Source organism: Xenopus laevis, chromosome 8L, assembly GCF_017654675.1.
Source record: "Xenopus laevis strain J_2021 chromosome 8L, Xenopus_laevis_v10.1, whole genome shotgun sequence".
NCBI lineage: Eukaryota > Metazoa > Chordata > Amphibia > Anura > Pipidae > Xenopus > Xenopus laevis.
In genome coordinates, this window is record NC_054385.1 from 122,890,253 (window position 1) to 122,904,355 (window position 14,103).

The following is a 14,103-nucleotide window of genomic DNA, read 5'->3' on the forward strand; positions in this document are numbered from 1 at the left end:
TATTTGTGGTTTTTGAGTTATTTAGCTTTTTATTCAGCAGCTCTCCAGTTTACAATTTCTGTAATCTGGTTGCTAGGGTACAGTTTACGCTAGCAACCATACAATGATTTTGAATAAGAGACTGGAATATGAATATGAGAGGGTCTGTATAGAAAGAAGAGTAATCAAAAGTAGCAATAACAATATGGGGGTTATTTACTAAACTCCAGTTGGGCTTTATGGGGCAAAACTCATTTTTTTTAATTGTTTTTTTTTTAAAAACTCAAATTTTTCGAGATGTATTAAAGCCTGATACAGCAAAAAGTCCAAATTGGAAAATCCACCATCTCAGACCTGCCGAAGTCAATGGGAAAAGTCTCTATCCTATTTGGAAGCTTCTGTGGTCTGCGCTGCATTTAGCCTGAAAATCCGACCTTTTCGGGGTTTTCAGGCAAAAATCCGAAAAATGTGCACTTTTCTGAAAAAGCCAGATAAAATCGTATGATTTGTGTTTTTTCTCGATTTCATAAGGTTTTTACCCCAATCAATTAAATTGAGCTTTTTAAATAATAAATACAGTCAAATCGTGGATTCTAGTTTAGTCTAACTTTTTATATTTAAAAAATCAGAAAAATTCAGATTTTGTAAATAACCCCCTTGATGTGTAGCCTTACAGAACCTTTGTTTTTAGATGGGGTCAGTGACCCCTATTTGGGGAAAGAGTCAGAAGAAGAAAGCAAGTGATTCTAAAACTATAAAAAATAAACAATGAAAACCAATTGAGATGAGCAAATTATTTTTCAGGCCCATAAAATGTCTAGAGGTTGACTTATTTTACCAATATTCATTGACACTGTATATGAATTAGGGCCTCATGGGTCCCCTATATCTCCTGGGCCCCCCTGTTTCCTCTGTAGTTACACCCCTGATCACCCCATATCATTCTTCTAATAAACTGCACATGTTCCAGCCTTTTGCTCCTGAGGAATATGATCCCTTTCCAAATCTAGTGATATACATACTTATATTAAACCCCTGGCCGAATTTCATACCCATGCCAGGCACCATCATGACTCCTCCCATTTCTGCTGAAACTGTGATTCTGGGCTTTTGGGGGGCAAAGCAAAGCCTGTTTCCTAACTCATTATCTGTGTATTTTTCAGCCTTTGGAATGTCAATTTAACTGAAAGCACCTTCTCTCAGTTACTGGAAATTCTGCCGCGCTGCTCAAATCTCAAGTAAGCAAACAGTTTGATGCTAGCACCTATTTTACACAGTGGTAGTGCACAAGTGGGGGATAAGGTACTTGTACCTGGAAGTGTTTGTGTTTAATGAACATTCTTTTCATTGGCAGGACAATTGCATTGGAAGGTAATCCTTTGCCGGAGCAATCCTATTATAAGCTGATCTCTGAGCATTTACCGTAAGTAACATATATGCTAATTACACAGAAACATTTGTTTGGGAAGTCATGTTACCAAACACACTCACAAGTAGAGATGCACCGAATCCACTATTTTTGATTCAGCCCAACCCCGAATCCTTTGCGAAAGATTCGTCCGAATACCGAACCAAATCCGAATCCTAATTTGCATATGCAAATTTGGGATGGGAAGGGGAAAACATTTTTTTACTTCCTTGTTTTGTGACAAAAAGTCACGCGATTTCCCTTCCCGTCCCTAATTTGCATATTCGGATTCGGTTCAGCTGGGCAGAAGGATTCGGCCGAATCCGAATCTGAATCCTGGGTTCGGTGCACAAGTGATTCTTGCTATTGCTCTTGCCTGTTATTGGCAGCTTGTGGGCTCACAAGAGATGGTATAACATAAGTCTGCTTGCCCTTCAGTTTTGGAATAAACTGGTCACAAAAAGTGCAGTTGACAGGGGTATAACAACGTTAAAGGGGTGGTTCACCTTTAAGTTAATTTTTTCTTATTTTATAGAATGGCCAGTCCCAAGCAACATTTCTATTGGTCTTCATTATTTATTTATTTATTTATTATAGTTTTTGATTTGTTATAGTCTTCTACAAATGCATCGTCATTGCTAGGTTTTATTACTTATTTTTCTATTCAGGCCTCTCCTAATCATATTCCAGTCTCTTATTCAAATCAATGCATGGTTGCTAGGGTCATTTGGACCCTAGCAATCAGATGGCTGAAATTGAAAACTGGAGAGCTGCTGAATAAAAAGTTAACTTAAAAAACACAAGTAATAAAAAAATGAAAACCAACTGCAAATTGTCTCTCTACATCAGTGGTCCCCAACCAGTAGCTCGCGAGCAACATGTTGCTCTCCAACCCCTTGGATGTTGCTCTCAGGGTCCTTAAAGCAGGTGCTTATTTTTGAATTCCAAGCTTGAAAGCAAGTTTTGGTTGCATAAAAACTGAGTATAGTGCCAAGTAGAGACTCCTGTAGGCTACCAGTCCACATAGGGGCTACCAAATAGCCAATCACAGCCCTTATTTTGCACCCCAAGGGACTTTTTTATGCTTGTGTTGCTCCCCAACTCTTTTTACATTTGAATGTGGCTCACGGGTAAAAAAGGTTGGGGACCCCTGCTCTACATCATCAAAGGTAATTTAAAGGTGAACAACCCCTTTAAATCGCCTTTATATCTTTCAAACCTGTAATTGAACATATGTTGAAATTATATGGATATTGTTTCTTTATATGGAAAATTTCCTATAGTTAATTTTATTCTCTAGCAAAATGATTTATTTAAAGGAGAACTAAACCCTAAAAATGAATATGGCTAAAAATGCCATATTTTATATAGTGAACTTATTGCACGAGGCTAAAGTTTCAGCTTGTCAATAGCAGCAATGATCCAGGACTTCAAACTTGTCACAGGGGGTCACCATCTTGGAAAGTGTCTGTGACACTCACATGCTCAGTGGGCTCTGATTGGCTGTTGAGAAGCTAAGCTTAGGGCTCGTCACTAATTATCCAGCAGAAAATGAGCTTCCCCTGTAATATAAGCTGATGCTACAGGTTTGCTGATTATTAAATTCTGATGCTAATTGCACTGGTTTCTGTGCTGCCATGTAGTGTGTATTAATTACTAATCAGCCTTATATTGTGACATTTCTATTCTATGTGTACTGTATATTGTGAGTGGGTCCCTAAGCTCAGTAAGTGACAGCAGCACAGAGCATGTGCAGTGAATCAGCAGAAAAGAAGATGGGGAGCTACTGGGGCATCTTTGGAGACACAGATCTTTACTGCTAAAGGGCTGTGGTTGCCTTGGGCTGGTACAGAAGCACAAAACATAATGTAGAATATTTCTAGCCTACTTCTTTAGTTTAACTTTAGTTCTCCTTTAAGGCAGTTATCTGGATTATGATGTGTGCCATGTACTTGCTGATTGTGTGGGTGCAGAATTTAGCTACCCTTTTATATTGCAGATTCCACCATAGTATGAGATCTGTTTTCCAGAATGGCATTATCCAGAAAGTTCTGAATTACAGAAAGGCCGTCTCCCATACACTCTATTTTAACCAAATAATTCCTCTAATAATAATACTAATAATAAAACAGTAGCTTGTACTTGATCCCAACTAAGATATAATTAATCCTTATTGGAAGCAAAATCAGCCTATTGGGTTTATTTAATGTTTACATGATTTTCTAGTAGACTTAAGGTATGAAGATCCAAATTACAGAAAGACCCTTTATCCGGAAAACTCCAGATCCTGCGCATTCTGGATAACAGGTCCCATACCTGTATTAGGTTATTGCAAATATTTTTAGATTACAGGATTGATACATGATCTTCCTACCTACTGTCTGTTTGGGTCACAAACAAGCTCAGTCCTTTTCTTGTTGGCTAAAGTCCCTACTAACAGAAGCTCATTTGTTGATCAGACTGGCGCGTATATCACTGAGGAACAACATGATCAATGATGAAGGAGCCAAACTCATCAGCCAAGCCCTCCAGTCATTAAAGACAACCAACAAAAATTTGTCAATGTTAAACCTCAGCTTCAACCACATTTCAGACGTTGGTGCTGGTTATTTGGCAGAGGTAAGGACTCTGTGAGGAACAGATTAAAGTTTACTTTTAGTATGTGATAGAATGGCCAGTTCTAAGCAACCTTTCAATTAGTCTTCATTATTTATTTTCTATTGTTTTTTATTATTTGCCTTTTTCTTCTGACTCTTTCCAGCTTCAAATAGGGGTCACTGACCCCATCTAAAAACAAATGCCATGTAAGGCTACACATTTATTGTTATTGCTACTTTTTATTTCTATTCAGACCCTCTCCTATTCATGTTCCAGTCTCTTATTCAAATCAGTGCATGGTTGCTAGGGGAATTTGGACCCTTGCAAACACATTGCTGAAATGTCAAACTGGAGAGCTGCTGAATAAAAAATGACATTTCTCAAAAACCGCAAAAAATAAAAAATGAAGAATAATTGCTAATTGTCTCACTTTATCACTCTCTCCATCGTACTGAAAGTTAACTCAAAAGTGAACAGCCCATTTAAAGGAAAACTATACCCCCAAAATGAATACTTAAGCAACAGATAGTTTATATCAAATTGAATGACATATTAAAGAATCTTACCAAACTGGAATATATTTTTACATAAATATTGCCCTTTTACATCTCTTGCCTTGAACCACCATTTCGTGACTCTATCTGTGCTGCCTCAGAGATCACCTGACCAGAAATACTACAACACTAACTGTAACAGGAAGAAGTGAGGAAGCAAAAGACACAACTCTGTCTGTTAATTGGCTCATGTGACCTAACATGTGGTTTGTATGTGTGCACAGTGAATCTTACGATCTCAGGGGGCGGCCCTTATTTTTTAAAATGGCAATTTTCTATTTATGATTACCCAATGGCACATACTACTAAAAAAGTATATTATTATGATAATGGTTCATTTACATGAAGCAGGGTTTTACACATGAGCTGTTTTACTCAGTATCTTTTAATAGAGACCTACATTGTTTGGGGGGTATAGTTTTCCTTTAAAGGTCCATATATAAAGCAGAAGCTATTTCCTTAAATGATTAATCTCTGCCTCTGACTCACAAGGGCCATTTCATTCAAAACCTGCCTCACCTTGTTTCATGTTGAATTGATGGATTGTGGGATCTAAAGACCCTCTACTTTAGAATCTGTGCAACACCCACCATGGAAAGCAGAGGGACTTTTAGTTCCCAGAATCCACTGCTTCAGGGTGGGCCACGGTAGAGGACTGGTTGAATGACTCTTATCAGCCTAAAGAGAGTTGGGAAATGGTCACTGCAATCCCGAGGCAGACTCTCAGGGTTTCCTCTCAGGAATCAAGTATGTCTGTTTATAACACTATATATATATATATTTTTTTTTGCCAGTTTAGACAGTGTTTACAAACCCATTAAGGACAAGTTAAGGCAATGTCTTATTCTGCATTTCAGGCCTTAAGAATGGATCGCTCATTGCTGTGCCTGGATTTGTCCCATAACCAAATCGGAGACCAAGGAGCTCTGGCATTAGCTGAGGTTTGTGCAATTTGTAACAAACAGAATCCATATTCCTGCACATACATAGTACGTTTGGAAAAAAGACACTCGTCCATCAAGTTCAAGTTTTTAGTCTATATATAACCTGCCTAACTGCCAGTTGATCCAGAGGAAGGCAAAAAAAAAAAAACATTTGAAATTTCTCCAATTTGCCTCAGAGGGTAAAAATTCCTTCCTGACTCCAAAATGGCAATGGGACCAGTCCCTGGATCAACTTGTACTATGAGCTATCTCCCATATCCCTGTATTCCCTCACTTGCTAAACACCATCCAACCCCTTCTTATACCTATCTAATGTATCAGCCTGTACCACTGATTCAGGGAGACAATTCCACATCTTCACAGCTCTCACTGTAACAAACCCCTTCCCAATATTTATCCGGGAACCTCCTTTTTCTAATTCAGAATGGTTGCCCTCTTGTCAACTGGAAGGATCTATTTGTAAATAAATCATTAGAGAGATTATTATATGATCCCCTTATATATTTATACATAGTTATCATATCACCCCTTAAGCGCCTCTTCTCCATTGTGAACATCCCCAATTTGGCCAGTCTTTCCTCATGGCTAAGATTTTCATTACCTTTTACCAGCTTAGTTGCCCTTCTCTGTACCCTCTCTAATACAATAATGTCCTGTGAGTGATGGAGACCAAAACTGTACAGCATATTCTAGATGGGGCCTTACAAGTGCTCTATACAGTGGAAGAATGACCCCCTCCTCCCGTGACTCTATGCCCCTTTTAATACAACTCAAGACCTTATTTGCCCTTGATGCTGCTGACTGGCATTGCTTGCTACAGCCAAGTTTATCATCTACAAGGACTCCAAGGTCCTTTTCCATAATGGATTTGCCTAGTGCAGTCCCATTAAGGGTATAAGTGGATATTGTTACATCCCAGGTGCATGACTTTACATTTATCAACATTGAATCTCATTTGCCACTTAGCTGCCCAGATTGCCAGTTTGTCAAGATCGTGTTGCAAGTGCCACATCCTGGATGGAATTAATTGGGCTGGATAGTTTTGTGTCATCTGCAAACACTGATACATTACTTACAACACCCTCCCCTAAGTCATTAATGAACAAGTTAAATAAAAGTGGACCCAATACTGAGCCCTGGGGGACCCCACTAAGAACCTTACTCCAAGTAGAGAATGTCCCATGAACAACCACCCTCTGTACCCGATCCTGTAGCCAGTTTCCTATCCACGTGCAAACGACTTCATTAAGCCCAACAGACCTTAGTTTAGAAAGCAGTCATTTGAGGGGCATGGTATCAAACACTTTTCGCAAAATCCAAATAGATCACATCTACTGCCCTCCCCCACTGTCCAGTATCTTACTTACCACATCATAAAAAGCAATCAAATTCATCTGACATGACCTATCCTTCATAAAGCCATGCTGATTGCTGCTCATAATGCCATTCACTAGGACATTTTCACTGTGATCCGTTAACAAGCCTTTTTTACTTTTTCTGCCTTTGTTTCTTAGGTCTTGGGGCCTTTTTCCTTAACCCACAAAGAGATTGTGGAAAGGAGACGACTATTAATGGAAAAGGACAGCCACGAGATGCCGAGATCAGTAAGAATCCTTTGGGAGTCTTTGAAGGAATTGGGGTTATACAGTCACATGACAAAGTCTCAAACAATCGAAATCAGTTATATGTTTGGTTTCATGATTACACCTACACTAGAACTGTAAAATCTACATTTCTAATTGGTTGGTTTTTGTTACTGGATCTGAAGTCATATATTCCCCATACTTACTACATAAATATAGAAACATGTAGTGCTTTGCAAATGCATTCATTACGCCTCCAGTCATGATTATAAATTGTTATCTTCCCTTTATTTCCTTTAGGGTCAGGGCACACGCTCGGATTTGGGGAGATTAGTCGCCAGCGACAAATCTCCTCTACTTCGGGGCAACTAATCTCCCCGAACTGCCTCCCGTCGGAGCATTTTGTTTTCCAAAGTCGCCTCGCGAGGCAACTTCGGGTGACTTCGGAAAACGAATCAACATTTTTTTACATTCTAGCAGGCGGAAGGCAGTTCAGAGAGATTAGTCGCATTGAAGAAGAGGAGATTAGTCGCCGGGCGACTAATCTCCCTGAATCTGATCATGTGCCCTTAAAGCATACTGTATAAGATGTCAAGTTTACAGTAACAAAACTCCCCCTGTAAGATTCTATGATCTGTTATCAATTCCCAGCTTTTTAAAGGAGAAGGAAAGCTACCGAAGAAGTTTATTGCCAATAGATTAGCCACAATAGTGCAAGCTATAACACTGTTTTTATTCTGTAGAATGCTTTACCATACCCGAGTAAACAACTCTAGAAGCTCTCTCCGTATGATTAGGATAGCAGCTGCCATAATAGCTTGGTGTGACATCACTTCCTGCCTGAGTCTCTCAGTGCTTGCTCATATCTCTGGGCTTAGATTACAGCAGGAAGAGGAGCAAACTGAGCATGCTCAAGCCCAAGCCCTGGAGGTTTAAGCTGAAAACAGGAAGTCTGATACAGAAGCCCATGTGTACACTATAGACGAAAATGTTTCTTTTGACAGAGGACTCAGAGCAGCATTACTTTGAGGGTTTACTGGTGTATTTATATAGACCTTTCTGATAAAGCTTACTTAGTTTTAGCCTTTCCTTCTCCTTTAACCTCTGCCAAGAGTGAAAGAAACAGGGAAACAAATAAAGCTTACTACTAGTGCAGCCGACACTGTTCTACTAAAAAAAAAAAACAATTTGCTTGTTCAAACCATATATTAATATTTTATTACTAGCCGGCATTATCACGTAACGGAGACGCTAAAAACGATCGCCCACAAAGCCACCAAAGCACTGCGGCTGTTGAAAAACCCGAAAAGGCACAAGTTGCAAGTAAGACGAACAAGAGCGTGGCCAAAAAGAAAGACAAGGATAAGGTACAGTGGCAAGTTTTGTGTGTCAGTAATTACAACTTGGCTGCACATAAACATGAATAACAATAACTGTGTTCTCTAATTACTAATCAATAAGCTCTGCTCTGTCTGTAAGCAGCATAGCTCCCTCCTTGGTGTAAAGATTCTGTGATTAAAAATGCTGCATCAGTATTATCTTTCAAAGTGCTGCATTGCTATGGAAGTAAATACTGCAAATCCTGTGATGTCCTGTTAAAGGAAAACTATACCCCCAAATTGAATACTTGAGATTAGTCGCCGAACAAGAGACAATTTGACGATGGGCGACTAATCTCCAACAGTAGCAGGGTGTGCCACCTCCATTACAGGAAGAAGTGTTAAAGCAAAAGAACTCTGTCTGTTAATTGGCCCATGTGACCTAAGATGTATTTGTGCTCTTGGTTTGTTTGTGTACAACCTTAAATCATATGATCCATGGGGATGGCCCTTAGTACTTAAAGGGGACCCGACACCCAAAAAAATTATTTGAAATCCTATTTTAAATTATTTCAATCTTGTTTCCTTCAGTCTGGGAATTCATAATTACAGCAAGCAGGCAGGAGCCATTTTGTGGACACTGTTATTAAGACAAGTCTTGTATCATCTCAGAATCTTGTTTGTGCACCAGAATGGGGGACCTGATGTCCATCCCCATGCCCTGGCTACACAATTAAATGGTAAAGAGAAGTGAATGGTAAAGTGCTGAATGGAAAGTGAAAGTAATTGCCTAAGGCATAGAGGAGGGGCAGACATTATTTGATTAACAGCTGAGATTTTTAATCTTAAATAAAAATAGAAAAATAGAAATTGGATTTTATGTTTAATTTGAAACAGACTTTTTTTATACAGATTTTTGTGTCTGGGTGACAGGTCCACATTAAAATGGCAATTTTCTATTTAAGTTTACCCAATGGCACATACTACTAAAAAAGTATATTATTATGTAAAGGGTTTATTTACATGAAGTAGGGTTTTACACATGAGCTTTTTTATGCAATATCTTTTTTGTTTGAGGGGTATAGTTTTCCTTTAAGTCTTTGCTCATATAAGGAAAACTCTGGTATTTTGAAGAAGTGGGAGGACTAAGTTTTTGCTATTGAATTGCTCAGAACATTATGGTACATGCTTATAGTCAGTGTCGGACTGGCCCACAGGGATACCAGGAAAAGTCCCGGTGGGCCCAGGTGTCAGTGGGACCTTCTGCTTCTAACCATTTGGCCTATTTCATGGCCATTCCCTATTTCTATGAGAACAAAGTGGCTAAATAGATGCAATAATAGATTATAGCATGTAAAGAAAAGGAGAATAGATGAGTGAGGAAAGGAAGAATAATAGTACTAAGAGTGGGCCCCTGGTCTAAGATTAATTGGTGGGCCCCTAGTCAAAGGTTTTTGGGTGGGCCCCTGGTGTCCCAGTCCGACACTGCTTATAGTTTCAGCACTGGAACTATATTCAGCCTCTGGCAGCAAAATGCTGTGCTCTAATGTTGTAATACCACAATGCACTGAGACTTCTTTGTGACCCTAATAAAGAATGGACTCTTATAGAGAGGGTCAGTGGTTACCTTGATAGGTTTAGTAACAATGCCTTTACATTACAAACATATAACATACATGGGAATAAAGTACCCTCTGCTAAATACCATTAGAAGCCACCATATAAAGGCAAACAGACTAAGTCATGTCATACAAGTGACATCACTAAGCAACAGGCTAATGATGGAACATATGTAGTATTGAAGTATAAATAACAGGAAGCTGCATTGGAATGAAGCACTTACTAATCACATATAACCTTTGTCTCAGGAACCTCAGAAGAAAGAGGAAAAGTCCACAGGCAGCTTACAGAGTGGCGGGAACTCCACTGTATCAAGTCAAGCTCAGGCCAAGAAAGAGGAGCCCAAAACAGCCAAGAAACGTAAGTGAATGACATTATGGGTTGCAATAAGTGAGGAGAGTTGCCTCCATATACAGAGAGAGCCCACATCTATCTATCTATCTATCTATCTATCTATCTATCTATCTATCTATCTATCTATCTATCTATCTATCTATCTATCTATCTATCTATCTATCCATCCATCTATCTATCTATCCGTCTGTCTGTCTGTCTGTCTGTCTGTCTGTCTGTCTGTCTGTCTGTCTGTCTGTCTATCTATCTATCTATCTATCTATCTATCATCTGTCTGTCTGTCTGTCTATCTATCTATATGTACAGAGATTACCGGCACTCACGAAAAAGAGGGTAAGTAGGTGCCTGGGTGCAATCCTCTAATGTATGTAGCAATATAGTCCATGAAAGGAGCACTCTTAGGTCTTAGGGTCTGGCTACACAGGGCGTTTTGGGGAGATTTTCCGGTCGGAAAACTAATTGCCACGTGTGATTAGCGCCGGCATTTTTTCATTTTAGCTGGCACAGGAACAGGGAAGGCGTTTGGGGAGATTGGTCGCCGCAAAAACGAGGTGATTAGTCGCCAAAACGCCCTGTGTGGACTTACCCTTAGAAAAAATCAAAAAGTATTTATTGTGGGCACAAAAAACTGTTGTTTCGGCTGTGGCCTTTCTTTCTCAAAGTGGTTCAACAGTGCAAACAAACGGTTCATATACAGGAAATGACAGGTGAGGGCGTGTCAAGCAGGGGGTGTGTGCTGTGCACTCATATCATTGGGAGGTGTGTGGGACTACAAGATTCAAATCAGCCTATCAGCCCCCAAATCCTTTGCAAAAGATTTGGCTGAATACCAAATTCAAATCCTAATTAGCATATGCAAATTAGGGGTGGGGAAACATTTTTTTACTTCTTTTTTTGTGACAAAAAGTCACGCAATTTAGGATTCCATTTCGGTTCGACCTGGCAGAAGTATTCGGCCCGAATCCTGCTGAAAAAGGTTGAATCCCAAACCGAAGCCTGTATTTGGTGCATCCCTAATTATATATATATATATATATATATATATATATATATATATATATATATATATATATATATATGTATAATATAATTAAATCAAAAAAATGCAGCTCAATCCCTTTTTATTGGGTGCATGTGGGTATGGCTTGATATACAAATTAATAGAAATTTACATAAGCTGACGCGCCCCGTCAAGGCAGTGTCCGTGCGTCAGTCCTATCCTAAGTGAAAAAAGTATTATCTTTGGGGGGAGAAAGATCATACCTGCTTTTCTCTTTGTCTAGCATGATCTCTTCCAAAGACACCATTAAGCGGGGGTTGGGAGAGCAAGCATCAAGGAGAGCGCCACCTCCCCATATATAATATAATTAAATCAAAAAAATGCAGCTCAATCCCTTTTTATTGGGTGCACGTGGGTACGGCTTGATATACAAATTAATAGAAATTTACCCCAGCACTCCAACATATAGCCCCCTGGGAAACCTATTTTTGCACCACTGAACTGTAACTAACACAAAAAGAGACACTTTGACGGGGCGCGTCAGCTTATGCATGCTTTGTACAAACTTTGTAACTAAAAGTGTCTCTTTTTGTGTTAGTTACAGTTCAGTGGTGAAAAAATAGGTTTCCCAGGGGGCTATATGTTGGAGTGCTGGGGTAAATTTCTATTAATTTATATATATATATATATAGACAAATACAAGATTCCTCTGCACTCAACCCATTATCAATATATTTAAGACAGAGACATTTTGTGCACACTGCTACTGAAAAATGCCTTACCCTTTAAACAAAACAGGGATTGTTTGTCCATATATTGCAATATATTTAAGCTGAACAACTACGTCAAAGTCATCCCATATCTGGCCAGTCCTATGCTCAATTTTATCTGATTCATTAAGAATTCTATTGCTTAATTATACATTTTACAAAGGGACTAAGTTTTACCTGCAACTTACTTGCTGCTTTCAAAGTAAACCTCCATTTTACTTTTACATTTTTCAGTAGCAGTATGCACAAAATGTCTCTGTCTTAAATATATTGATAATAGGTTGAGTGCAGAGGACTCTTGTATTTGATTATATGTATTTTGTGGTCACAGCCTCATTGCACCCCCGCCTAATGGTTTTAAAAAATAGTGGTGAGCACTACTTTCCCTTGTTTGTGCAGGTACTTACAGGACTGTTATATATATATATATATATATATATATATATATATATATATATATATATATATATGTCCAGAGAGATGCCAGCACTCACGAAAAAACTGTTTAGATGCCTGGGTGCGCGATCAATAAATTCAGCATACGATACAGAAGAGAGGATCAGCACTCACAGGACTTAAAAAATAATACATTTATTATGAAAATATGGACTAACGTTTCGGCCCGCCCTAGGGCCTTTCTCAAAGTATCAAACAAACAGTGCAGTTGTCTTAAATACACTTACTGGCAGGAAAAGCAGCTAGAGTGACGTTCATACCTCGTCACAAGATCAGCGACTCCCATTGCAAATCCCAGTGTGGCACTACTGTATCATCCATATCATTTAAAACTTCCCCATACAATTACTTTAAAACTTGTAACATATTAACAACTAGAATAAAAACAAAGCAATATGTAACACTATTGATATTGTGGCAACATTGTAACATTCCCATATAGCTAGTGTATATATCATACTGAACCAACCCTGTTGCTCGTGTTACTTAATTGCTGAAATTTGAGAAGATATTTAAATATTGGCCCCCGGGATACATCTACAGATCTTACTAAACTCCCTCCATTCCTGACAACATATAAAAAAATTTTTTATATTACCTATTACAGATAAAAATATATAGTCATCCCTTTGTATATATTCAGCTTCCGGTCAAAGTGATATGTCACTGTCTCTACGCTGTTCCTCAACTTTACTTATAAGAAGATCCACATTGTGTTAACTAAGTGTTTGTATTTCTAAGTGGTTATAAAGAATTTTTGTGTTTATAATCAATAATATCATTGTCCATACACATGATATCAATCATTAATCCCCACTCAATGTGATACTAAAAATTAAATAAATGTATGTTTTAAAATATGCATTAAATCAATTATCCCATTGTGTGTGTCAATAAACTCATTGCATGTATATATATGTTCTATATGAGTGTTCTATATATTAAATATAACTATATATATTATATATAAGAGTGTTCTCTTCATGCCTGGGTGCTGTCACATATATTATATATAATAGTTTCCCAAAATTGACGCACTCCAGGGTTTCATAATGCAGTTAAAAAGGAAAATTTATTGCCAACATTTCTGTCCTGTTCTGGACCTTTCTCCAGACATTTCATTATTTTTGAAATGTCTTGAGAAAGGTCCAGAACAGGACAGAAATGTTGGCAATACATTTTCCTTTTTAACTGCATTATGAAACCTGGAGTGCGTCAATTTTGGGAAACTATTATATATATATATATACACAATACAATTGCTGTAGCGGTGACATCATTCACTCAGTAGCAACCCCCCAGTTGTTCTTGGCACTAATCATTTCAACATATTTATAATTTGCAGCAAAAAGCAGGTTACCTGAAGGCAGGCGTAGATTTCAGCATTCTACAGGCTAAAATTAGCTCTGGTTAAATGGTACCATTATGTCTGAGGCACACAATATTACCTATGTAGTATTAAACATGACATCATCAGAATCATGATAGTGTACCTTAACGGGGTTGATCCCCTTTAAA

At 38.4% G+C, this 14,103-nt stretch overlaps 1 protein-coding gene across 1 annotated transcript in view; it reads left to right on the plus strand.

Moving 5' to 3' along the window:
• Window positions 1–14,103, plus strand: part of LOC108699390 (leucine-rich repeat-containing protein 71) — a 33,318-nt gene that overhangs the window by 9,343 nt on the left and 9,872 nt on the right. The window contains exons 7-13 of the mRNA XM_018231427.2: window positions 1,143–1,217; window positions 1,334–1,402; window positions 3,847–4,006; window positions 5,397–5,480; window positions 6,998–7,087; window positions 8,293–8,433; window positions 10,254–10,365. Of these exons, the coding sequence (XP_018086916.1) occupies window positions 1,143–1,217; window positions 1,334–1,402; window positions 3,847–4,006; window positions 5,397–5,480; window positions 6,998–7,087; window positions 8,293–8,433; window positions 10,254–10,365 (731 nt within the window). The remainder of the gene's footprint in view (window positions 1–1,142; window positions 1,218–1,333; window positions 1,403–3,846; window positions 4,007–5,396; window positions 5,481–6,997; window positions 7,088–8,292; window positions 8,434–10,253; window positions 10,366–14,103) is intronic.